Source organism: Prunus dulcis, chromosome 7, assembly GCF_902201215.1.
Source record: "Prunus dulcis chromosome 7, ALMONDv2, whole genome shotgun sequence".
In the NCBI taxonomy this organism is placed as follows: domain Eukaryota; kingdom Viridiplantae; phylum Streptophyta; class Magnoliopsida; order Rosales; family Rosaceae; genus Prunus; species Prunus dulcis.
This window is the reverse complement of record NC_047656.1, coordinates 21,098,688-21,125,164: the sequence shown is the minus strand read 5'-3', so window position 1 is coordinate 21,125,164 and position 26,477 is coordinate 21,098,688. Positions and strand designations below refer to the sequence as shown.

Sequence of the window (26,477 nt, the reverse complement as noted above, 5' to 3'; positions counted from 1 at the left end):
TTTTAAAAATTGAAAAAACAAATCTTTGGTTGGTAAAAAACAGGGGGTTTGATGAAAAAATAATAATAATAAAACACAAGGGTCCAGGTTCGAAACCTGAATGATGCATCAAAGTGAAATAAGAAATACTTAAATAAAAGACCTGAAAAGAGTGAAGGTGAATGGCCACCGGCCAGTCATCTACATTTCCGCCTAATAAAAAGAATCATAGAAGAAACACAGGTGACATGCGCACTCTTCTCTCTCTCTTTCTTTGAGGTTCAGAGTCTAGAGTCAGAGGTGGGAGAAGGAAGTAGTGAGTGAGTGAGTGAGTGAGTGAGTGAATTTAGTAATGGCGGAGCCAATAATGATACCCAGCCTCCCGGGGAATCCAAACCCTAATTACCAGGGCCTACCAACTGCAAGTGTTGATCTTCCTCCTCCTCCTCCTCCTCCGTCTCCACCAGCCACAGGAGGTTCGAGGAGCCCCGTCATATTCAGCTTCCCGAAAAGGCCTTCTATTCGACTCACTTCCGAGTTCGACAGCGACTCGTCCGTTTTCTTCCATAAGGTCTCGTGCAAGCTGTTTGACAGCCTGGCCAAACTGAAGCTCTCCTTCCACAACAACCACAAGGGCGAGCTCTCTCCGCCCCACTTGGCACTTGTCTCCAAGCACCTCTCCATTAACTACGACTTTGAAGATCAATCTACTCTCCTCAGCGGCTCCGTCGATGTTGGTCCTCGATTGCAACTCCGTGCTACCCATGATCTCAAGGTTACCTATCTCTCTCCCTATCTATCTATTTTTCATTTTTCTCTTCTTACCTTTCTTATTAATTTTGCCCCCTTAACTCAACTCTTCAAGTCTCTTCTCTTTCACATGCAAATTTGTAATTTAATGTAATCTTACACCATATTATCAGTAGGAGCTTGCTTCTGCTGGCCTGGCCCGGCCCCATGAGTTGTTGAGCAATGTGTAACTAATGTCATTTCATTTCTATTAATAAAAGAAATTAATATCTTCGTGTCTATGTCTATGTCTATGTTTTACCCAAGCTTCTTGACATGAGATTGACCCCTTCTTCTCTGATGCATGTGATGATATATACCTTTGATGATTATTTTTTATGTGCTTATGTTGCCTCTCTGATTGTCATAATGTTTTTAGGCACAACAAGGAGAGGCATCCGTGGTTGCGAAGCTTGCTGAACCTGGCTATGCATTTGAACTCTCTTCTCCTGTACCTTCTGTTGGTTTCGTAAGTACAATATATCACACGATACCATGTTTTGACACCCCCACGTGTGGACCTTCATCTGGCATTCAATTTACATATTGTTTTTGTGTATAATCTTAGCATGTAACTCTAACCAGACGCAAATAGGACATGTCCTTGGAGTTCTACTGCTGTCAGGACTCAATAGTGTTGCAAACTTGTTTCTGTTTTAAAGCGTGCTTCAGCATTCATAACTTGGATTGTTATCATTATTTGGATTGCTGAGTTAGTGTAGTTTTTATCTGATGCCATCGCACCGCTTTACAATTTACAAGTAATGCTACTATGTATGAATTACCTAACAGTAAAAAAAATTGAATGAATCCATTATTTAGTAACTTATTATCTTCCTGTTTCTGCTGCCAGAGTATCCCTTATTTTTCCCCTTGTTTAATTTTTACTGGCGGAAACAGAATTGGAGGATCTGGTTGCACCATATTACATGATAAGTTTTATTACGTTAATTTCTTTCTGGTGCTGCAGCCAAAAGCTACCCTTAAATTCCCCCTTGGCGAAGTTTCTTTGGAGGAAAAAGAAGAAGAGGAGATGAAGAGAATGTTGTCGATCAATGGCATTGTGAAAGGCCAAATTTTGAATGGGTTGTGCACTGCTCATTATGCGGATGAGGATTTGAAGTTGAGGTACTCATACAAGGTAAGCATTATATTACTCTGGTTTTTCTTTTTGGATGCTTTTCAATTAAACAAGATGGATGACTGGGTCCCACCCAATAAAAAATGTAGAAAAAATGTATGGCTGGGTTGTGTAAAGGTGTAGTCCAGAACATGTTCCGTACGAAAATATTCATCATCTCTTAATAGCTGAATGAATTCATTTTTCATCATGTTGGTGTTTCATCTTTGTGAGTTTTGCTGAGATGTTTGAGTTTTTCACAGGATGAGGAGATGTCTTTTATCCCGACCTTTTCGCTGCCTTCGAATGCTTTGTCATTTGCTTTTAAGCGTCGGTTTGGTCCTTCAGACAAGTTGAGGTTAGAAATTTTTTCTTCTTCCTAATTCAATTTTTTTTCTTTTGTTTGTTGGATTCATACTTGACTTGCTTGCTGACAGATGTAAACATGTACCTGGCAATCATGTTTTTCTAGTTTTTAGGATAACAGGACCGTTTATAAATGTTAGGTCAAGAGAATGAGGTGCTTGGTTTAATGCTTATAAATCCATTCAGGTTGAGTTGGCCAATCTCTATATCATATTTCACTGTGTGAGTAACTGTGTTGTCTGCTTGATATCATCAATTCATGCATAGCATTTGTAAAACTGAAAGCAAATCTTGTCTCCAGTATTTATTCATATAAAGAGTCTCCAATAGTTTATTGGTCTAGCATGAATTTTTCTTGAGCTTGAGAGGAGCACTTTTGAGTTTGCCAATTACTATATCATGTTTCAGTCATCTGTGTCCAAACTGTTGGAAAAGTTTTTATCCTTCATTTTGATGATTTCATCTCCAGCTACTGGTACAATTTTGATTCCGACTACTGGAGTGCGGTATACAAGCACACATATGGCAAGGACTTGAAACTTAAAGCTGGTTATGATTCAGAGGTGCGCCTTGGCTGGGCATCTCTTTGGGTAAGTGCTTATATGAGAAAAGTATTTTAAAGTTTTCTTGTTAAAGAAGGCAAGAAGGCTTGGAATTGGCACAAAGGAGGCATTGGTGCTCTTGAAAGGGGAATTTGGAAGGAAAACCTAAGGGTATATGTGGGGTCAAACAAGTATTTCACTTATACCCACACTAGTATTGACATAATGCTTTGTTGAGAAAATTGAGGTTCATAAAAATTAGCTTTTTATGAGGAAATGATAGTATAGTATAGTGATCGTGATCCTGCTTCAGGTTGGAGATGAAGGTGGCAAAGCAAGGACAGCCCCAATGAAGATGAAGGTTCAATTCATGCTCCAAGTGCCACAAGATGACATTCGATCATCAACTTTGATGTTCCGGGTTAAAAAGAGATGGGACATATAGTCTCTGGTTGGTTGTGGGATCATGGGATCATGCTATCCTTTAATACACTTTCAACTCGGGTTCTAATGCTTATTGCTGTATAATGGCATCAATTGTTTTGTATTTGACCAGTTGAAAAAATACTTTGATGTTTAGCTGGTGACAAGCAAGCAGTCCAAACGGAAACCTATTAAACCACACAAAGAAGTCATTTCTCTGAAATGAAACAAAAATAAGAAAATGTGGTCCTCCCTCCAACTGAATAATGCGGCAAAAGCATTAACACAGTTTTTGTTTTGTTTTTGTTTCAGATTAGCCTTTGTAACACAAATTCCACTGTTCCTTCCTTGCCTCCAAACTAGTTGGTTGTGGCTACTAATTTTTTCCCAAAAGAAAAATATGCCTTGGATTTAGTCTGCATTTGATTTACGTACGAATAAAATTTGAGAGGTGAGAAGTGTAGTTGTTGCTGGATCAGATACTAAAGAATAAAAAGATGTGGGAGGGAGGGATGAAAGCAAGTGGCTTTCTATATTTTTTGTCATAAACTGCTTGCTTGTGGTCCCTGTTTGTCTGTTCTGTTGTAAAAACAACCAGCTCATGCTGATGCTGATGGCAATGGTATGCGTTGCGTAGTAGACCGATCCAATGTTTCAAGAAAATTGAAATCCTGGAGTTTCATGAAATTCTTGTGAGACTCATCGCATTCCATGCATCATCCCCTTCCCTTCATGACCGCATGAAGAAAGCTACATTTATAATATTTATTTGTATTGTAAATTGTAAAATGAAAACTGAAAAATGTAAAATGATTTATGGCGTTGTATTTTCATGTAAACCATATGAATTTATACATTTATTTATACTTTGTAATATAGAGGGGCACTAAGTTTTGAGAAGCGAAAGAGCAAAGTGTCCAACTCTAGTATTGGAAATTGGACGTGAAGGTAGAGAGATGTTCGTTCGAGTTTGTTTCTTTCTTTCTTTCTACCCATTGGAATTTGGAATTGGAGTTGCCTCTTATTTTATGAACATTTGGATTGTTAAAAGTATTCTCATCTTTAATGGATTGGTGCAAGTATTGTCCTTTTAGAAACTTCAGAATACATTTATTAAAAAGGAAAAACGGCCAAACTTGCAAATCAGAGTTCTTATATTCGAATCTCACGGCATTATAATCGTGCGTGTGTGAAAAATCTCCCTCTCTTGTAGTTTATTATAGCTTGTACTCAAAAAAAAAAAAAAAAAAAAGGGAAAAATTCATTATACAGTTGGCAGTAAAGTAGATGTTTTTTTACCAGTTCAGTTGAGAGCTGTGCGGAGGTCAAAATATGAAGAAAAATATATAATAAAAAAGCCGAAAAGCAAACGAAAAGAGGAAAGAGTAAAGGGTAAAGGGTAAAGGACCCCTTTGACAAAATTCTATTCCATTTCACAATTCTATCTTCTATAACTTCTAAATAAAACATATCATATCTGCTCTTATTCAATTCGCTTATTAGATTTTTTTTCTTTTCCAATTGGAGGATATTAAAAGAGAAGAGAAAAGGAGCACAGAAAGATAGAAGGAAGGAAAAGCTGCCCGGAGCAAAGTTTTGAAAGGCAGGAATGACAGCACCTTTGAGGCTTTTCTTGCCTCTAACCACCATTACTGCCTATTCTTCTTCTTCAGACTTTCCCTCCAAGTCCCTCAAATCCTTTCACTCTGCAAGCCCTAATTTCAAGCTTTCCTACTCTTCCTCTCTCTCATCTCACCAACACACATGTACTGGAAACAAGACACCCATTCGCTCCAAGCGGAAGGTATCTCTCTACATATTTATATGTTCGTATCTATATCATCAACTTTTCTTAATTTTAAGAATTGGGTCTTGTTCATTGAGGTTCTTGTGATGGGAAAGGTAGTATTTTTGGGCTTGGAGATCCTTATCCTTAGTTTTTGGAATGAGCTGGCTATAATGGGACGCTGTTCCTTCATATAGTAATTGAAATTTTCCTTGAAAATTGGGTCTTGTTTGTTTAAGCGCTTCATGGGTTTCTTTGTTATCTGAAGAGGCTGCAATGCGATTTGCTCCTAGTGTACGTTGAGGTACAGGTTTAAAACAAATGGGTTTAATCTTGATTTTCAATTTTTATTTGTCCTAAACCCGTTTAATTTCTTGTAAGACTCAGCCGTGTATCTTCCATGATCGCAGTTGTAGTTTAGTTTCGTTACTGTATGGTTTATGAATTAACATGGAAAATGTTAGCATAAGGTTCGTGAATTTGTCCATCGGTTGTTCATATGTATGCTTCTTGGGTCTACAGGAGTACAAAAGGTAACTGCTTTGAAGTTTTAGTGCATCTGCATGTGTAGTATTTTTATGATTTCATCCCCACCTAAAACTTTGGGGATCAAACATGTAGCCAATGCAAGTAGTCATTATATTCGGCTTCAAAGAGTTTAGTTGATATTACTTGTATCCCGTTTTAGTATCACTTACTGGGACTGATCAACCAGCATCAAGCTCTCTGTAAACTTTTTAGGCAAAAAAACATTTCTTTCACCATGGAAATGCTACAGAGAACAGTTTTTATTATTATTATTGTTTCTTTTATACACGTATTAGAAGTCATGCGAGCTTGAACTTGTATGATCACCACTCTTTGTGGGCAGTTGGTTTTCACTAATGATTTACTACCAGGGGATCTGTTTTTTCTGTACTGGTATAGTGGCTCTGCGGACATATGAGAAGAGATCAAGACATAGATAGTCCATCAAATGAAGACAATAAGGGTGCGAGCATGTTCGGTTCTGATGAAGAAGTAGGCACCCAAATCCCAACCCAAGCTCAATCTGTTGTTGAAGGATCAGGAGCAGTTCTGGTATCAGAGTTTAGACCTGTGGCCGATGTTGATTATCTACAGGTGTGTTTATTAATCAATTTGGCTTTCTTTTCACTCCTTTGGTGGATGTTTGGGGTTGGGGTGGGTTCTTTTGTGTGACTTTCCTTTTTACCCTTGTCTTAGCCCTGTCAATTTTGTATTAACCTAAGCAAACATTAATTGAACCCAAATTAAACTGACAAGTAGACAAGTATAGGGATGATCTCAACGCATATTGTAAAATTGTTACTCAACTAATTCAACAACAAAATTCAACTGGTGAAACCCCTAACTTGAGTCAGGGTACTTCGCCTTATCCTCAATATCCTTTTGCAGTATTAATACTCACTTGAGTCGTGTACTGTTAAAACACAAAAGACACTGATTTGCTCAAATAATAAATACTATCAGTTTTCTGTATCTGATTACCCAAAGTTTTATAAGAATTAAGAACAATAGTATGTAATGCCTCCTTGCAAACCAAAAGTTTGGGACCTAAAGGATATCATTTAAGACGAATCCACAGTCAAAATTAGGGTGATTAGATATTTTGTTTTAAATCATGTTCGAGTCGTTTTCCTTTTCTAATTTCAATATAGTTGTCCCTCACCTGTTCACCCCAAGCTTTGTAAGAATCATAGTATGCATTGTCTCCTTTCAAACCAAAAGTTTGGGACCTAAGGATATTATTTTGAGATAAATGTGCAGTTAAAACTTGGGGTTAGGTATCTCTGATAATCTTTTTCAAATAAATTTTCTTTCTCAGTCCAACAGTCACAGATGTTTGGCAGCAACTTCTGAGTGGCCCATCTCTTACAGATGTTGCATGCCTTGTGTTGTTTGTCTTGTCTCTCATTTGTAATTTTACTTGCAGCTTGAAAGCACAATCAGTCTTCCTACTTTGTGCTACTTCAGATATTTAGAATTTTATTTCTGTAATATTATCTGCAGGAATTATTAGCCATTCAGCAACAAGGGCCCCGAGCAATTGGCTTCTTTGGGACCCGTAATATGGGATTCATGCATCAAGAACTTATCGAGATTCTTAGCTATGCGATGGTTATCACTGTAAGAGCTGTATATTATATTTTCTCTGGCATTATGAGTACTTAGCTATCAGATGTTCAACAATGCTGGGTCTTTTCAGTTTATGTTGAATCTGAACGGATCAGTGCCCTTGACTTGTATGTTCCTCAACTCCTGTTTGCAGAAAAATCACATATATACATCAGGGGCATCTGGCACTAATGCAGCTGTTATCAGGGGTGCTCTCAGAGCAGAGAAACCAGAATTACTTACGGTAATCTTGCCGCAAAGCTTGAAGAAGCAACCTCCTGAGAGCCAGGAATTATTGTCTAAAGTAAGAATTTCTTAAAGTGACATTCCTTAAATATTATGCTTTCATCTATTGCAGAATTTTGGTCTTTACTAAAATTTTCTCATAGTATTTACATAATTGTAGTTATTAATTGCTTTTTGTCTCCTAGTTTTGACTCTCAGTTGAGTTTCGTTCTTCTTTTTGCCTTTTTGGCTTTTCTTAATGCTATTTTTCTAAAATAATTTCTTTAAACACTACAGAAGCGTCTTTTGTAGTTCTCATGCACATCATTCTTGCCCTGTGCATTCTTCTTGGTAAAATTTCATCTATCAAAGAAAAACTATTTATACAAGATCCATGTCTCTTTTGACGTATTTGATCTTTGTTTTTCATTTTTTTTATTCTTAAGGAATTTTTAATAGAAATTTTTATTCATCTGCCTACACTCTCAAAATACTCATCCATTCATATTTGGTTGGGTAAGGTCGTTTTGCAATCAATTCCTTGTTAGGGAACACTCATGAATCTAGCTTCAATCGTTCTGTTATGTTAGAATACAGTTCCTACAATTTATTACTACACACACATACACACACACACACACACATATATATATATATATATATATAGAGAGAGAGAGAGAGAGAGAGAGAGAGAGAGAGAGAGAGTGAAAGCATTACTAGAGTAGGTCTGCAGTAGAATTCCTCAGAAAATGAATTTGAATCGGGGGCTATAGTTATTTACGAATTTGATTGGTGCATATAAGCTGGAACCGAATTTAATGGGTTCAGGTGCTGAAGTATGTTTCTAGTTAATATTTCCATGGACTGTGGTAATGATACACTTTTTCCCACCACCTGAAAAAGGAAAAGCAATATTGTTATGGGAATTGATAATTTTTTGGGGTTTTCAGGTCAAGAATGTGATAGAGAAGCCTTACAATGATCATCTACCTCTGTTAGAAGCCAGCAGGTTGGTAGTTGCTCCACTTACTTATATTTATTTAATTATTATAATTTCAACTATCATGTTTTCTTCCAGTACTATATAGCGCTAATCATTACCTATTTATAATGCCTACTGAAAATTCAAGATATTAATATATGCAAAGCATTTGATATTAAGCATCTCCCCTCCTAAGGGCCAAAGCCATGGTTGCTTCTGCAGCACCTGATAAGACTGAAGCCAAAAGGGTGTATTTTCTTGTAAGAACCCAATCCAACTGTTACCGGCCATTGCTCTATTTACTATGATCAAGCTTGTAGATGAGCTTGAATTTTTTACCCAGTCTCTATCAAGACAGTTGAGTCCCTTTGAGTTTTCTAGGTTTGATCAAGCAACTCATCAAATTGTGCCAAACGTCTACTTGAATTGCTCGTGTAAATTCCTTTAAACCAAGGTCTACTAGAATCTGAAAATGAAATAGTTAGTCGTGATTGGTAGTTAGTGTAGCTTTCATGTTATAGCAGGCAATACTACAAATTTCATGTCTTCCATGTTGAAACTGCAGGTTGTGCAATATGGACATCATTTCACATGTACAACAAGTTATATGCTTTGCGTTTCATGATAGTAAATTGCTCATGGAAACTTGTCAAGAGGCCAAAAATCTCCGGAAAATCGTGACTCTCTTCTATCTAGATTGAACCATTGTTCATGCTGTCCATACATTTTGAGAGAGTGAGAGAGTGAGAGAGGGAGAGAGCACTTATATTTTTGTTTGTAAAAAATTAGATGGAACCTACCAGACCACATGACTTTGTAGAGTGAAATAGTGAGAGATCAATTTGCTCGCATTCTGTAATTGGAAAGAGGTGTATTTTGTTGGTATATTTTTAAGGGGAAGGAAATCTTGGAAATAAATTTGGTGCATTGAATTAAATTTCATGAGCTCACCACAAAATGTATGAGAAATACATACATGCCATTTTTGAAATATGGAATTTGAAGCCGAAAGGGAAAAAAAGAAAAAGAAAAAGAAAAAAAGGAAGACTGAGTTATCATAGAGACGTTTGTTTTGTTCTTATCTTGCATGCAGTAGACAGTTTATGGGCTACGCAAGAGGACTGTGAAGTGAAGTGAACACAGCTTGATTCGAGAAATTCATGGAGCAAGTTGTCTTATCTGTTGTTCTTGAATGTAATCAAATCATCACCTTGTTCAAATATTTGCAATTATTTTGGAAACAGTCGAAATACATATATGATATACATCCTCCCAACTCCCAAAACGAAAAAGGATTACAATAATTTATTATTTCACGGTCCAGCACCAGGCCACAATCACAAATTTACAATCGTGTTTTGTTTTCTCATTCCAACTCTCAACTCAATCCAGTCCGATCTGGCTTACCAAGGAAGCCTTATCATCATCACTACCAGTACCAGTAGAAGAAGAGGATACCATTTCCTCTCAACATGCGTTAGGAATCTCAATCTTGTGCCTTCCATTCCCTCGAAAACCCTCCTTGGTCGTGCCAACCAATCCAGGATGATTAGGAAAGAAGACCCCCGCCCCCCCAAGATTATCGAAGCACAGAGCATTTCCATACGATCTCACCACAACCCTCCTGCCGTTGATAAGCTTCAACAACTCCTGTCTACAGGTAGCTACCCGTTCCATTTATATCTGTCTGTCTTTTTTTTCTTTTTCTTTTAAAAAAAAAAAAAAAAAAAGAAACTTGGTTTGAATGATTAGATGAAATGAGTTTTCTTATTGTTGTTGATGGATTTTGGCATTCCAACTCATAATAAGGTGGTGGTGGTTCTGGTTGGGACAAGTGCTGGGAGCAAGGTTTGACCCCTTGGGATTTAGGACAGCCAACGCCAGTGATTGCGCATCTTCATCGTCAGGGTGCCCTTCCCAAGGGCAGGGCTCTTGTCCCTGGTTGTGGCACTGTATGTATCTCGATTCTTCTCTCTCAGTACTAGTCTAGCATTCAAGCTTTTAATAAATTAATATATGCTCGTTGAATTTCTCGTGGTTTGGATATGGCAGGGTTATGATGTTGTGGCAATTGCATCCCCTGAACGCCATGTCACTGGATTGGACATTTCAGAGAATGCCATTAAGAAAGCAGCCGAGGTAAGACTTGACTACACTGGCAAAATCAAAGTGCCTCAATACAAGAGGGTAGAATTTACTTTCATTTTCTGTTTGAAATGTCATGGCAGTTGTTTTCCTCACTTCCCGAAGCACGCTATTTTAGCTTCTTAAAGGTGGACTTTTTCACTTGGCATCCAACTGAATTGTTTGATCTCATTTTTGATTATACGTAAGTTGACTTAAAACATCGCGTAATTATTTCCCATGAGAAAGATCTCTTGCCTTGATTGATCACTTCTAATGGAACAGGTTCTTCTGTGCTGTTGAACCAGAGATGAGATCAGTGTGGGCACGAAAGATTCGAGATATTTTAAAACCAGATGGGGAGCTCATAACACTAATGTTTCCTGTATTCATTTATCTCTCTCTCTCTCTCTCTCTCTCTCTCTCTTGCTCCGTGTGTATGTGTGTGTTTCTATTCTCTGTTCTTCGTTAATATTCCCTTCTTGCAATGAACATGAACACATCCATCTGATATTTAAAGGACATCCTGTTTTTATGGTGATCGCCCATTTCCCTTTACACATTAAATTTTTTTCCACTTTTATTGAAATTTTGTTTGTTAAAATGTTTTGAATTTCAACATTTAACTTTTTTACATAGTTTCTGATAGTTCTATTGAAAACGAATTTTATTTTCTGGCAGATCAGTGATCATATTGGTGGACCCCCTTACAAAGTGTCAGTTTCAGAGTAAGTTCCTACTCCATATCCTGTTTTGCTATTCTTTTAGACTTAGTTCTAAACTTGTGTTGTTACGAGTAGTGAACTTTTGATGTACAAATGATACTATTTTTATTTATAGTCTCCATACTCATTATTCTTGATTCATTTTTGTGCAGTTATGAAGAGGTGTTGCATCCCATGGGCTTTAAGGCAACCTCTATCGTAGACAATGAACTAGCTGTCCCACCTCGCCAGGTATGTATCAAAGGTTGCTCTAGTTAAATTGAATATGAGATTGCAAAAGTTAAGAAGTCTGTGTTGCAAGATAAATTATATAATTACAGATATCTGTACCAAAAGAAAAATAATTGCAAAAGATAGTGTTGATAACTCCCAATTTGATCAGGCTACAATATGATCCTCAAGAAAATGTTCAATCTCATCTTCTTGCTATTGTTCAACCTCAAGGAAATTTTAGGATAGAGCTCAGGGTGAACATGAACCCAATTAAATTTTAATTCCTAAAACGCACATAAGTACTCGGAGGGATCTTATTTTAGTAGGAAATTCACAAATTATTGGGTAAAGGTTCTCTACAATTCAAAAAGATGAGAATTAGGTGGAAAAGAACACGATGAATGGACTTGCAAGGGGAAAACCCATGAACAGTGAACTGAATTGTTATAAAGCAAACTTAGCATTAGGCAACAATTACATTGTCAATGGCCTCATTTTGATCATCCCTTATAAGGGTGCTTATGGGCGAAGACTGTAGATGTGTGCTTGATGTTGATACGCTCTTTGTCCATCTATGTTTGCGTTGCGGAGATAAGCCTAAGTTGCTAGCTTTTACTGCTTTGCACTTTGTGTTTCTCTAGACTTTACCATGAAAGTTTCACTCCAGTTGAGTTACACCTTTTTCTGGACATAATCAAGAATACAGTGGATGTTTATTAAGTTTTAAAAAGATATTTTCATTATATTTTGCAGGGAAGAGAAAAGCTTGGAAGGTGGAAGAGATCTCTAAGCAAATCCTCTCTCTGAGAATGATCGTTGTATATTTTTCGTTTGCCCCCCAGAGGATTATCAGTTTGGAAACGAGAGGGTGGATGGAGGTGGTGTACGTTTTGAGTCTATTCCTCTTCCTCAACTTTATGAGAACGGGAGCTTCGTGAAGTTAGTGCATTAGGCTGTCTTTTTTTTTATTTTTTTTTATTGGTTTGAAAAGAAAGGAAAAAATAATTGGAATTGATCAATTATGTTATACTTTCGTTCTTAGTTTTATATATATATATATATATATATATATATATATATGTCGAGCATCATGTCTCTCTTTATTGCTTATTATCACTGGTTCATTTTTTTACATCAAATCAAAGCTTTCTAGTCAAGTCAAACAACTAGCTTGTCTTTGCGGGTGGAGGCTGTAAAAAAGGAACTGTGACGAAGAAAGCGGCGGCCGTCCATCGTCAACTGCTTGGCGTCTCTAACTAAAACTATGCTTACCATTTTTTCTTCTTTTCTTATGATGAGTAGGTCATAAACTCTCTCTCTCTCTCTGAACAGAAGCCATTAGTTTATGGGGCATCAACTGTTACAGTTATATACAGATTTATATATACATGGAATTTATTCTTCACCAAAATAGTTTCTTTTGACTCATTCTCCCTTGCGTTGGTCACATGACGAAAAAGCTACGTTCCAACTTCCAACTGACCATACATGTGCGAAACAAAAGAGACGAACAAAAAGCATGTGAATCCAACAAAAAGAAAAGCATGCGAAAAAGAGCAGCAGATTTTTATTAATAATTATAAACATCACGTACTGCTATTACAATACTTGCACATAATAAACATCATCTATAAACTCACTCCTAATTAAATACTTGAATAATAGTAGTTGGATATGCCTTGAAGAAACTTGGATTAAATTCTGCAACTGCAACACCCTAACTCAAGGCTAAACATGGATCCTGACCTCAGTTCATAGCGTGGATAAATTTTGTGACAGCCTCAAGGGTCAACGGTAAACATACATCCTGACCTGAGCTCGTAGCATAGCAGGGTCACGTCATCATAACCAGTAACTACAGACCGCACACAGAACAGAAGAACCAAGACATTCCTTATCCTTTCAAGGAAAATCTCATGTAAAGGTATAAAAACAAGTAGTTGGAGGTTACTTGCTAAACCCAACACTCTTTCTTCATTTATACTCCATATTTCTAGGTTAAGAGATAGATAGATAGATAAATAGATAGATCGGCCTCTACATCATCACTTCTTACCATTAGAATCTGATTAGTGGAGTAGGAGCTAGGAGCAACAGCAGCAGCATATGGATCCTAGTCCTATATACAGCACGATTCATGCATAGGTCACCCAATCTCAATCCTTGTGTTTCATTTCTCCCTAAATTGAACTTACAGTGCATACATCCTCTTATACTCGCTGTTCAAAATCTCGTGCTCTGATGCCATAGACATAGAGAGAGAACGAGACCTACTCTCAGCTCTCCGAATATTCCTCATTTTGGACTCCTCCATCCTATGTAAAATGACACAATAGCACATGGAGCCAATGGTAGTAAGCATGATTGTGCTGCCTATAACTGTTGCATACACAGCAAGCCACCTCGAGTGTGAACCCACCACCACATACGTGAGAGAAATAAAAGCAATGGAAATGAAGAGGCAAGCTAGCCACATGAGCTTGTTGATCACAAAAACAAGCTGCTTTTTTGCCTTCTGCTCAATCACAACCACAGATGTCTGGACTACAACAACAGCCAGGGAGATGAAGAGCGCCAGGCTGTCAAACACAAAGAAGATGATGAAAGCAGCATTGTTTGCTATATGAGCTTGTCCAAGCGTAAGCCCCGAAGTTTTCTCCTCAACATACTGGCCAGGAACAGTGAAGATGGCCGCAAAAGCAACGGTGGCAATCAGCACAGCAACAACAGTGGCAGAGTTTATAGCATTGTTGAGGCCGCTAATGTGGAGCTTTTTCAACTTCTTTGCAATTTTCTGGACTCTGGCACCAGTTTGACGGGTCTGTTTGAGTTGGGACTGGACATCGTGCTTTATGTCACTCACAGTCTGCTTAAGCTGCTTTGCTGGATTTGCAGGTTTTCCTTGGTCTTTAGAATTGGTGGCCCCTGCTTCCTTTAACACGGACACGAGTTCTGGAGTCCCAAATTTTTCTGCAATGTCGAGTGAGGTCTCTCCAGCCTTGTTACTTGCATTGATGTTACTGCCGTCATTATTAATGGACAATAGACAGCGTACATTCTGCACATATGGTACATGAGCATAACTTCTGTCACTAGAAACAGGAAGGCAAAGATACGAAACTTATGTCTCCAACTAACTTTCAGACTTTCAGATTGGTATGGTTCAATTGGAACTTGAATTCAAATGTAAAAACTACAGGTGTTCAGCCTTTGCTATAATGAAAACTCTCTAGTTGCCTAACCATTCTTCAGAGTAAACTGTGATCCGAAAGAGGAAGACAATAAACCTTGTGATCTTTTACCTGGCTAGCAGAACTAAAATTTTCTGAAGTGGCACAAACAGAACACAAATGCAGATTTGTTATATTTATGCCAACACTCCTAATAACCTCAGTCAAAATGTCCATTTTACTGAGTTTTAGAAAATAAAGAAAAGGGGTCATCTTATTGGCTGATTTATGAACTTTGAAGCATTCACTTCCTTTAATTGAGTCCTCAAAACAGAATAATAGGTTTCAAAGTTGAATACTAAAATACCCAATGAATTTTAGCAATCAAGTATACTTTGTTAAGCAATAGATACTCTAGTAGGTAATCCTTGTGAGCCAAAGACTTGCAAGTTCATAAGTAGGACAGACTTAAGAGTTTAAGATGTTAAGAATGGACCACAAACGCATTGTGAATCAAGCTAACTTCTTTCCTCCTGCCCAGCCCCCTCCCTCACAAAATACCAGGTTAATGAGGAATGAGGATGAGACTTAAACTTAGCACATTTTCCAGGATGACATCCATATTCAAACTTTGATTGAAGCCACAACTGAAAATAACATATATGACGAAGAGAAGCCATAGCATTAATAGAAGGAGAAAAGAAATTCCAATTTATGGCCACAACTTTAGTTGTACCATACATTTGAGTTAAAATATTAGCAATTGATTAATGATATATTACTTAGCATGATCTCACGAAACCTGCAACTATGGAAGCCAGCCAGAGTACATACCTAGTTTAGAACTTTGGCTTTGCAATAATTGAAACCTGAATCATTGATCTAACATGTAGCATATTTCTTTAAATTTTTAAATAAAACTGAAAGAAAAGAAAGGAGGAAACACCTCAATACGGCCCTTCCTTGTGGCAATATGCAACGCTGTGTTCCCCTTGTTATCTTCCACAGTCAAAACTGAGGGATCAGGTTTCAGCAACTCCAGCACAATCTCCTCATTGTGCCCTTTCACAGCCATGTGCAGCGCAGTTTGGCCTTTCAGATCAGTTCTAAAAGCAGCGCTTGGATCCTTATTTTGTAGGGATTTGACTACTTCCAAGTGCCCCATCCTTGCTGCTGAATGAAGGACAGTCTTACCATTATTGCGGGCTATCTTAGCGAGATTTGAGTCAGTTTCCAGAAGGAGATTTACAATATCAATATGCCCCTGAGTAGCAGCTGTGTGTAAGGCAGTTGAATTGGATAGATCTGTGGTCATGGCCAAGTTGGGGAACACGTGCAGAAGTTCTTTCAACACCTCTGAAATAAACAATTCTGAATCATAATGATGCATAGATGAAGAAAATATTATTTGATAGTTTCTCAAGCATAATTAGGCTCTTATAGCTCACCAGAAAAAATGAGGTGAAGATAGAAGTCAATAAGTGTGTGTGTGCGTGTGTTTAGATTGAGGAAGGTACAGTCTACAAGAAGAAATTAAAATGCAACCGTATCAAATGATGAAACTGAAGAATGATAGAAGAAATTAAAATGAAGACACTGCTTATTAATTGCAAGGAAAAACAAAAGAAAAATTCCAAATGATGTTGGATAAGTATGCAAACAACTAGAATTTTGGAACTTTAAGCTACAACTCAAGGGGTGGTGGTGTGGCTTCAACTGATAAGATCAGGGAAGAAAAAGATTCACGTCACACGGTACAATTTGGTCTAAGAAACCCAGTTTAGTCTAGCCTTTGCTGTGTTCAGCTACAACTTATTTCCTAGAATTGTAATCAGATCATTAAATCAGCACGTGCAACTCCTTCCCTAAAATTTGTCATCCGAGGAAAAGGGGAAGTGATTTTCGTCCATCATTTTCAACACGGGAAGAAGTGCTACCAACTACCAAGTTCCAGAATACATAATGCGAATAGTAATTGCAGAAGCGTACATATTCAATTTCATACTAGTATCTTACCAAGATGGCCCTGTCTTACAGCAATGTGGAATGGATCATAGCCATTTCTGGCTGTGATGGATGCAGTTTGAAGGTCCATATGCGTTAGCATTTCCCCAACAATAACAGCATGCCCATTATCCGCTGAGGCATAGAGCGGAGTCTCTCCCTCCTGGTTTGTCTTAGACAATAAACCAATTGACTCATTGCTAGTATTACAATTGTGAAGAATTTCTTTGACTCTGACTAAATTCCCTGCTCGAGCAGCCAAATGGAGTTGGGAGTCACCTCTTTTACCGGGTGACTCCTTGCTCTTCCTCCTTTCTCCACCAATAAAGCTCAGCTGTTTCTCCATAACTATCCGAAAACTCTTCTGCTTCTCCATGAATCCGCGAAAACTCTTCTGTTTCTCCATTGCTCCACGGAAAGTAGGCTGTTGCTCGATTGCCCCATTGAAACTTGGTTGTTTTTCCATCTTTGCTGCCCGGAAACTGCTCTGTCTCTCCATATGATCAAATTGGGTGATGATCTCAAACAAAATCCAAGTTCCTAGCAATTGGAATCCTGATTAAATCCAAGTTTAAATTCTACTTTTCCACGATTAGATAAACATTTCAACAAAGTTTACTTCCCTACAGAGACACTCAGAATCCCAATTCCCAGTTGATATAGAAAGACCACTCACTCACACAACTTGTTCACTACTTATTTCGAATTCCAATATTCTGACTCAAAATCTGTATCTAATCCAAACCGAAATTGACCCATTTGAAATATCAAAAGCGGCTGTTTAGTGAGCACAGCAACAGAAGCCAGAAACCAAAACGCAAGCCAATAGGTGAAGAAACAAAATATCAATAGCCGGTACCTTGATTGTGATATTTTACTGCGGAAGGGAAGAAAGCCAAAATGAAGCTTTCTCTGAATCTGAAAATCTAGAATGAATCTAGAAATACCATACACGGCTGAGAGAATATTAGATCAGGAGCTGAAACCCAGAAGCTGAAACTTGGAAACTTGAAAGGGTATCCAATCACCGTATCAGTAGCAGTTGCAGTAGCAGAACAAACCCCAACTCAACTCATGTATAATAATTTACTCGAGATGAGACAGCAAGAACAGAAGAAAACCATCCATCCGTGTGATGTTTGTGTTTCTACTCCACTTATCGACAAAAGAAAACCATCCATCCATGTAACAAGCAAAGACACACGATATTTTTATTTATTTTTACTTTAATTTAGAGTTTTAAGTAAGATACTTTTATCTGCCTCACAGAAAAACGCTGTTTTTATTTTTTTATTGAAAACTCTTTTTGCTTTTTCTCCATTTATAATAAACATAATCAATATGCTTTTTTTTTTTCTTTCTTGATCTTGATTTTGTAATAATTCATTTAGGCGGACTCGAATTTATTAGTTACAACAAGAGAGAGAGAGGTGAAATGAATACAAAAAAGGAAAGAATCCATGATAGAAATATGGTATAGCATATCACTTTCACATCACATGGATGATGGATGCACTGCACATCTCCCTCTTTTTATGATGCATGCCCTCCTAACTTACAAAGAGAGTTTGTGTTAGATTGCGCTTTGTTCATTTATATTCAAAGTTAATGGTCAAAACTTTCCAAAACAAAACAATAATTGGTCAAATCAACCAGAAAATCATTGCACGCCTACACTCTACACACCCCACTTGATAAAATTGATTGATAGGGGAAGGGAACGTATATATGTACATGTATCATTTCGTGTACTATACTCTATACTCTATACTCTCTACTCTCTACTCTATACTCTGTATAGCGTTGAAATGGTCAATGACGTTTCCCAATTGCATACTATATAGGTAAAATAAAACAATTATATGCCTATATCAATTTTTATTACGAGTCACTCATCTGAATTTTTAATTACAAATAATTACAAATTACTATGAAAACTTTGATCGCGTCACATGTTCAAATGTATTATGACATCATCAACACAATGAGAATAATACACAGATTCTTCCACGTTTGTTTACTGCTTATAATTATTTTTAAAAAAGTTACGATACGACCAATATTTGTTTTCAATTATTCTACGTGTGTGATTATCTATTAACTAAAGTTGACATATACCTAACTTACGCACGCTGCATGAGATTGAGTTGGAATTGGATAACTATTATATTTATATGCTGCTGCTCTGCTCTCACCTCTCTCTCCTCTCTCCTCTCTCCTCTCGATAGCTGGCTAGCTACCTGCATCCTTTTTTTGACTGACATATATGAGACTATAGACTCAGTGATCCATTACACATGTGTGACATACATTATATAAATCCATGTAAGCCATCCATCCATGATCCATCCACTGGTAATTCCGATCACATAGATACACGTACGCACGTCAAAAGTTACATATATATATATATATATATAGATTTATTATAGACAACTTTCAGGCACCAGTAGTCCACTGCTGGTTCCGTCAATGTTCTTACATGATGACGTGGCATCCTTGTTCATATATGTAAGCTTAATGTTTTGCAATCTAATCCCTGTACATGGATGACTAGGGCTGCAGTCAAATGTTACTGCCTCTGCCGTTGCCGACGTCCCTTGTATATTTCTGAACGTCACTTGACTAATCTTCACACCCGAACTCTGTATCCAACGGAAAAACCACATCAGATCAGAATCAGATAAATGAGGAGGAATTAATGAAGGGATTAAACCCTTATATATATATATATACACACACACACACACAATCACAATCATTAATACCTGATTAGGACAGGCTTGGTTATTTGGGCAATAGTTCTGATCAATGATGATCGGGTTTTCAACGTTCCTCATTATGATGTTTTGGAAGAGAATGTTCCTTACGAAGCCAGTGCTGGGCCTAGCCCATGACTTTATTCGTACTCCATTGTCCGATCCACTGAAAACTGCATTTGTTAGCGTCACATTTTGTACACCATCTTCCTTCAGCTCCTTGCCTAGACTTCCAATGCTGCAAACAATCACCACATCAATGAAATCACTATTGCAATCTACAAACCATTGTTAATTAATTTCTTAGGCTAATTTTGAATGTTTAATTAAGCCCGTAAGTTAATTGCATAATACATATGATCCACTCCACTCCATGGCAATATTAAATGTATAGACGGTTGACATGATCCAATTGATATGATATATAGGGATTACCTTACGCCATGGCCTGGGCCGCACTTGATGTTACTGATATGGAGGTTTGTGGTGCCAGGACCAATTGATATGCAATCGTCTCCAGTTTGCAAGATGCTGCCGGTGATGGTTACACCAGCTGAGCTCTGCACATGAATGCCGTCTGTGTTGGGGCTTTCACTCGGGGCAATCAGCTTCACGTTTCGAACAACCACGTTGTTGCAGCTGTTGATTACAAGGTGAGTTTGCTGACTGTTGATGGATGTTAAACCAGTGATCACAATGTTGTTTGCCCAATTGAACGTTATGGACTGCAGGCACACAAGTACATAGATAGTTAATATATAATTAGTCTATAAATTTAAGTTAATTTAACATAAGTAAATGAAAGTGCCGACCCTAGCTCCAACAGGGCAAGTCTTCCCAGATCTCCTGCAAGCCCAAAATGCAGCACCCTTGGCATCGAGGGAACCACCAACCACTGTAACTCCGGTGACCTTAATGAATAAAATCCAGTAGCCTGAGTTGCCCAAAGCCCAATAGTCTGTCGGGGCCACGAGGGTTCCATCTATCCGAACTGTAACTCTTCTAGTCTTGCAAGGACCTCTGAACACCACAGCCTTAATCAAGAACCTTCCTTTGGGGACATACATGACAGCATTGGCTTGACCAGAAGCAGAGCTGCATGCTGATGCCCATGTCTTCACGAATGCTTGGGTGGAATCTGTTTTCCCATCTGGTTTTGCACCAAACTTCATCACATTAAAACTATTGCTAGCTGCTGCTGCTGCATTGGATGATAGTACGCCCATAAATAACACAACTAGTGCTACACAATAATTGTTGCAGTTGCAGATGTTTCTATAAGCCATTTTTATGATGAGATAAAAATACGTATACTTGGGATGCTGCAAAAGCAGGCAATAGTTTGGAGGTATTTATAGCTAGCTGTACATAATACATGACACGCTAGCTAGATTCTGTAAGTGGTGGTAACAAGGCTGCGGTGCAGCTTTATTGATTATGCTGAGATTAACAAAAGTCAAAAAGTATATTGTATTTGCACGTCGTCGAACGAACGTTAGCTTTGGGTTGCGGCGGCTATAAGCTATAGCAGGTACATGTGATTGTGATAAGTACGGAGACATCAGACATGCATGCATGTGATAACTTATACATGATCATCATATATTATACGTATAGACAGGCAGTAGAGAAGGAGAGAGAGAGCGAAAGACGGCGATGATATATATTATATGTTGTGTTAGTTGGATTTGGTAGTTAATTAGGGTTTTGGCAAGGAGCTTACGTAAGGAATGAGATAGATATATAGACAGCACAGGTAACATGAATTGCATTTGGGGTGTCATGTGACACGTGGAGGAAACCCGGAGCAATAGCAGGCGGAGAAGTCGCCGAACAAAGAGAGCCACAAACAGTGGTCAAGTACGTACCACAACACAAGAAAATTAACAAGACGACCTTGCACATTGCAATATTGCTTTGCATGATCCATCCACTAACTTGTGTATACTGCTTCTGCTTCTGCTTCTGCTTCTTCTTCTAAGTTCTAATCATTGAGTGATTCATCATGACCTTTGGTTTGGAGCATCAAGTTCAAGTTAATAATATATATTCCCTTAATTAAGCAAGTTATCCCCTCCCCTTAAATATATAAGTGATGGCATGGCATCAAGTTGGCTATTTAATCGTTTTAGCTTAACATGTAATCGTTTGTATTAGTCTTTAATAAAGTTTCTGTTTGTTTGACCCCAAAAAATAGGAAGTTACTTATTGGCAAATAATTAACATGGGGCCATATATGCCGTACTCACTTACGTACCACTAGTACGTAGCTAGCAATTATCAGCACATAATACATCATTTTTACTATTATTTATTCAAAGTCGCTTATAATCTAAAAAGTTTAAAAAGAGAGACAAACTTGTTAAATTTCAGAGAGACGAGTCTGCGTCCCACTACTTACTTATTTCAATATCTTACTTATGTAAAGAAACTTGCAACCATGTGAAAGGGTTCCCAACCATATTAATATATATACATTTTTTCAACTTCGAGGGGGAGCCAATAAAAAAAAGTGCGACTATTTTATTCATTTTATCCACTACTCAATTATGATAATCAACTTCACGCATGTTTCATTAATAACCAAGTTGCTTGCTTGTATATCATTCTGACAAATCTTAGAAAAACAAAAGCTATATGTATATTGACAGGACCCGCCCCGGAATTTCCCGGAAACCGGAGCGGACTCCGTCTTTGTTCCGACATCATCCCGATGCCGGGCCCACTAAAATAAAACTCGAGACTTTCTACCAAAAATTTGGCAGAGTCTCCCCTGTAAACTAAGCAATCCCAACAAAATTTACTTCACCTGTAACACACAGTAATTAAAAATCCCAACCAACAGCATGCTTTCACAATTTTACAAGTCACTAAAGTGGCCTCCGGCCTCACAAGTAAAATCTATCTGGGCGATACAGAGCATCTACTGAATTTAGATTACAAGTACAGTTGAGTAGAAGAAATTACTCAGTTCCTAACTAGAAAGATGCACAGATCGAACTTCGTACACCACTTGCACGCTTCCTGGAGCGACTACTGGAAAACAGAAAATATGTGAGTGGACAAAAACCAAATTGCAGTTAAAACAATATAATAACCCCACCATGTAAAAATAATGCTCAAGACATGCAGGTTCACAATTCAATAAATAATTACCCAAAACTTAATTCATTAAAAACATTTCAGAAAATACCAGTTACCTCCTTTAAAAAGGAACCACACCCACTCAAACTTACCACTCCTTTCAAACCACTAACTTCCTTACCCACTCAACCATACATACCCGTATAAAGATACTTGTATAAATAAATATATATATATATATATATAAATAGCTATACGATAAACTCAGCACACCACCTAGGTACCGGGAAAACAATCCAACTGGGGGATCGTTTAACTAGTCCGCAGGATTTCTAGGTGCTATCCTGCGTCTAGGGATGAGCGGTCCAACCGGGGGAACGAAACTCCAAAGCTCCCACACCGGAACATCCAACGCCATGTGTAGCTTCCAAACTATGTCCTACGCGCGCAGACTGGGTCATCACACACCGGAACATCCAACGCCATGGTGATGACCCTAAACTCTATAATAAGTCTTTCCACATGCCGGAACATCCAACGCAGCATATGGAAAGTGTCTCACACGCCGGAACATCCAACGCCGCGAGTGAGACTAGTAACTAGGGAAGGTACTTACGTAGTGTAATCACCCGACTTCTCTCTAAAACCACACTCTTCCACAACAACCTCCAACTACCCCAATATCTCATCTATAGTGAATATATAAATATACCTCCCCAATATCCACACAAAGACACTCTCAAAACCCAAGAATGCCAAACTCGATATATATATATATATATATATATTCAGAAACTACCCGACCAACAAAAATCATTTCAAGAATATAATATATATATATTCCATAAACCATTAAAACATTATGCAGAAACTTTCATCAATTAAAACCATGCATATGATTAAAACAAAGTCCACTCACAGATAGTCCCACGCTGCCTGACCACGTGAGGGTCCTGCCTGCTGAGTACGTGCAGTCGAAACACCTATTTCGAGATACGAACCGTTAATTAATATAAAATTACGTCGAAGCGGAAATTACCAATTAAATGATTAATTCCCCCAAATCCCCCTACGTGCACGTTATAGAAGGTATCCTAAGGTCCGATTACAGGTTTAGGAATTAATCCCGATTTTACGGTTATCGCTAACCCGCAAACTTTGCATTTTTGAATCGGAACATCCGGGGTTCCGATTCATAATCCGTGAAGTCCCATACGGTCCTAGGAATTCCTAGAACAACATACTTTTCTTCGAGAAAGATCTAACGGTCGAAACCTATCGAACCCGGATAACGCACAATATGCGAAAATCCGTTCGATAGTCAAACGACATCCGAATTGAGATCCGCGAATTCCTACGCGCTCGTGACACCCTAAGGATCTCATCGGGTTACAATGCAGCCTCACCAGACTCGCCCACGCGCCGCCACACGCGCCGGCAGCGCGTGGGTGTGCAGAGTAATTTCCGGCGACGGAAAAACTCCACACCCGAGGTCACCCTTCCTACCCTAGCTTCTACTCGAGGTCAGGATCACTTTCTTCAACTACGGGGAGGCCCAATTCGGGCGGCAACTGGCCGGAATTTCAGTTTGAAATTCGGCCCAAACCCTAGGTTTTCTAATCGGTTTCCCACACTCACAATCGATCCAAACCTATACCAACATCAGCTAGAACTCGTAAAAAGGAGGAGAAACCATACCTCAATCACCGGGTTTGGGCGGCGGAGGCGGCGGCGCGACGGCGAGAAGGCTTCGGTTCGAACCAGTCGAGCTCGTGGCCGGAGCTCGTGGTTTCCGACGGGGAAAACGGCCTAGGCTTGATCGGGACGGCGAGACGGATCGATCGGGACCGGTCTCGGGTCCTGCCGTGGCAGGAGCTGCGCGAACCGAGGAGAGAGAGAGTTGACGTCGGGGAGAGAGAGAGACTGAGGAGAGAGAGAGTGTCGCGCGAGAGAGAGAGAAAGCTGAGGTGAAAATCTGATTTTTACCAAACTTTTTGAAATAATTACAAGTTTGCCACTGGGAGTGTTTTGCCCGTAACTTTTTCGTTACAACTCCGATTCAGGCCTACCGCCTGTCTACGAATTCGTCTCAGAACCAGCTACCCAAAAATACCATTCGTGGTCCCAAAATCCTTCCCGATAAGAAAGTGACCAATTTACCCCTACCCCAAGGGTAAATTCGTAATTTTAATTAAATCGATAAAAAAATAACCATTAAATTTGGAGTCGGGGTGTTACATATATATATATATATATATCTTTTTTCGTATTCCTTAATTTATATCTAACCAATTGGAAGTTGTGGAAGGGTTAAATGCATCATTATTCAAAGTATTGAATTAAGGAAATCGAAATATACGTACTATACAAAGTTGCAAGATTGGTTGTAATACAATCTTTTCTAAAGAAGAAAAACGAAAAACAATAGATAAACAGTATATGTTACATTAAGATCAAAGGTAATTAATCACGACAAAAGGTGGTGGTGAAGTCATAAATGAATTGTTGTTCATACATGTACACAATTCAGAAACAACTTCTTGGTATGACCACCCACCTGCGTTGGCACAATAGGATGTGGCTGCCTTGTTCAAGTAAGTAAGCCTTATGTCTTGCAGCTTCAGTCCCCAGCAGGGATTACTAGAGCTGCAATAGAAATTCATGGCTACTTTTGAGGCAGATGTTCCCCTTATGTTCGTGTATGTTACTCTACTAATCTTCACACCAGAGCTCTGTTGTTCATTATAAAAGTAATTAAGAAAGAAATCAATCAATCAATCAATCAATCAATCAATTAATCAATCGGATGCTTGGTGCAGAGTGGAAGTCTAATGTAGGAAAAAATTAGTTATTAGTTAATTACCTGACGAGGACAACCTTGATTACCAGGGCAGTATTTTTGATCAATGATGATGGGGTTATTGACATTTTTCATGATAAGATTGCGGAAAACAATGTTTGTTGCATAACCATTGCTAGCTCTGGCCCATGTTTTGATGCGTACCCCGTTTTGGGTTTTAGTAAACACACAACTTGTTACCGTCACATTTTGGACACCATCTTCATTCGCATTATCCCCAAGACTGCCAATGCTGTCAAATTCAAGGGAAACATTAAATTTTTTCTTCTTCTATCTCCAGTCTCGACAGATATTATATATGAAAAATCTGTCCAAGAAAGAAGAAAAGGGTGGGTAACTCTCTTTTCCGTACCTTATTCCATGCCCAGGGCCACAGGCAATGCGTTCAAGCCACAAATTCTTGGAGCCGGAGCCGATTGAAATGCAGTCATCGCCAGTCATAATGGTGCTGCCACTGATGGTAACCCCCGTGGAAGCTTCTATGTGGATGCCATCCGTGTTAGGACTTGAGCTCGGGGCTCTTATTTTTACGTTTTTAACCACAACATTGTTGCAATTGTCAATCGCCATATGCATCGTCTGGCTGTTCATGGATCTTAACCCGCTCACCACCACATTATTACACCAAAACAACGATACTGACTGAATATATTAGGGATATATGTTATTTATGTTTGGCTGAACTAGGTATAATGTATATATAATATGTGTGTGTCCATGTACTATATACATATACGTACCCTTGCTCCTGCCGTGCAACTCTTTCCGTATCTCCTGCATTGCCAATACGCATGTCCCCTCGCGTCCACTGTTCCACCGTAGACAGAAAGGCCGGTGACCTTAATGAACAAAATCCAAGTTCCTGAGTTTCCAAGTTCCCAATAATTGGATGGGGCTACGAGACTGGTCCCGGTAGCATCCATCTAAAACGTAACTCTGCTGCTTCTGCATGGCCCGCTAAACACCACCGGTTTTATTAAGAAACTGCCTCGAGGAACGTATACTGTGGCTGCCCCTCTGACCGACGTGGAGCATGCCGCTGACCATGCCCGAAGGAATGCTTTGGTTGAGTCTGTGTTCCCATCCCCTCTTGCACCAAAGCTCACGACATTGTACGCTGCGGTAGCTGATGAGCAGCGTTCAAACAATCCTATCAACAACACCAAGGTGACAGCAATGTTAGGCGCCAT

General features: G+C 38.7%; 5 protein-coding genes and 1 pseudogene across 8 annotated transcripts; 3 read left to right on the top strand and 3 right to left on the bottom strand.

The window, feature by feature from the left end:
* Positions 1-16: 16 nt before the first annotated feature.
* LOC117633926 (outer envelope pore protein 37, chloroplastic) lies at positions 17-3,517 on the top strand. Its single transcript, XM_034367786.1, has 6 exons — positions 17-754; positions 1,148-1,237; positions 1,739-1,909; positions 2,152-2,246; positions 2,724-2,844; positions 3,110-3,517. Exons 1-6 carry the CDS (start codon positions 332-334, stop codon positions 3,239-3,241), a joined length of 1,032 nt encoding a protein of 343 aa, XP_034223677.1. The 5' UTR covers positions 17-331; the 3' UTR covers positions 3,242-3,517.
* Positions 2,152-9,285, top strand: LOC117633928. Of its 2 annotated transcripts, XM_034367789.1 has the most exons (7): positions 2,152-2,246; positions 4,758-5,023; positions 5,933-6,127; positions 7,037-7,153; positions 7,296-7,445; positions 8,317-8,375; positions 8,914-9,285. In XM_034367789.1, the coding sequence occupies exons 2-7, from the start codon at positions 4,829-4,831 to the stop codon at positions 9,047-9,049; spliced, it is 852 nt and encodes a 283-aa protein (XP_034223680.1). In that variant the 5' UTR covers positions 2,152-2,246; positions 4,758-4,828; the 3' UTR covers positions 9,050-9,285. The 2 variants fall into 2 exon arrangements, with proteins under 2 accessions (XP_034223680.1, XP_034223681.1); XM_034367790.1 differs by lacking the exon at positions 2,152-2,246 and having other exon boundaries at positions 4,914-5,023; positions 5,905-6,127; positions 8,914-9,266.
* Positions 9,286-9,399: 114 nt separating this feature from the next.
* LOC117633927 (probable thiol methyltransferase 2) lies at positions 9,400-12,437 on the top strand. Of its 2 annotated transcripts, XM_034367787.1 has the most exons (8): positions 9,400-10,008; positions 10,158-10,300; positions 10,401-10,487; positions 10,577-10,677; positions 10,758-10,857; positions 11,154-11,200; positions 11,350-11,428; positions 12,164-12,437. In XM_034367787.1, exons 1-8 carry the CDS (start codon positions 9,606-9,608, stop codon positions 12,215-12,217), a joined length of 1,014 nt encoding a protein of 337 aa, XP_034223678.1. In that variant the 5' UTR covers positions 9,400-9,605; the 3' UTR covers positions 12,218-12,437. The 2 variants fall into 2 exon arrangements, with proteins under 2 accessions (XP_034223678.1, XP_034223679.1); XM_034367788.1 differs by lacking the exons at positions 10,577-10,677; positions 10,758-10,857.
* A 514-nt stretch (positions 12,438-12,951) lies between these two features.
* On the bottom strand, positions 12,952-17,790 carry LOC117634089 (ankyrin repeat-containing protein At5g02620-like). Of its 2 annotated transcripts, XM_034368004.1 has the most exons (4): positions 17,444-17,790; positions 16,597-17,124; positions 15,527-15,936; positions 12,952-14,468 (listed from the first exon to the last, which is right to left on the bottom strand). In XM_034368004.1, exons 2-4 carry the CDS (start codon positions 17,081-17,083, stop codon positions 13,602-13,604), a joined length of 1,764 nt encoding a protein of 587 aa, XP_034223895.1. In that variant the 5' UTR covers positions 17,084-17,124; positions 17,444-17,790; the 3' UTR covers positions 12,952-13,601. The 2 variants fall into 2 exon arrangements, with proteins under 2 accessions (XP_034223895.1, XP_034223894.1); XM_034368003.1 differs by having other exon boundaries at positions 16,597-17,790.
* A 1,215-nt stretch (positions 17,791-19,005) lies between these two features.
* LOC117634860 (polygalacturonase-like) lies at positions 19,006-20,642 on the bottom strand. Its single transcript, XM_034369126.1, has 4 exons — positions 20,156-20,642; positions 19,779-20,068; positions 19,353-19,581; positions 19,006-19,229 (listed from the first exon to the last, which is right to left on the bottom strand). Exons 1-4 carry the CDS (start codon positions 20,627-20,629, stop codon positions 19,011-19,013), a joined length of 1,212 nt encoding a protein of 403 aa, XP_034225017.1. The 5' UTR covers positions 20,630-20,642; the 3' UTR covers positions 19,006-19,010.
* Positions 20,643-24,953: 4,311 nt separating this feature from the next.
* LOC117635776 lies at positions 24,954-26,477 on the bottom strand (annotated as a pseudogene).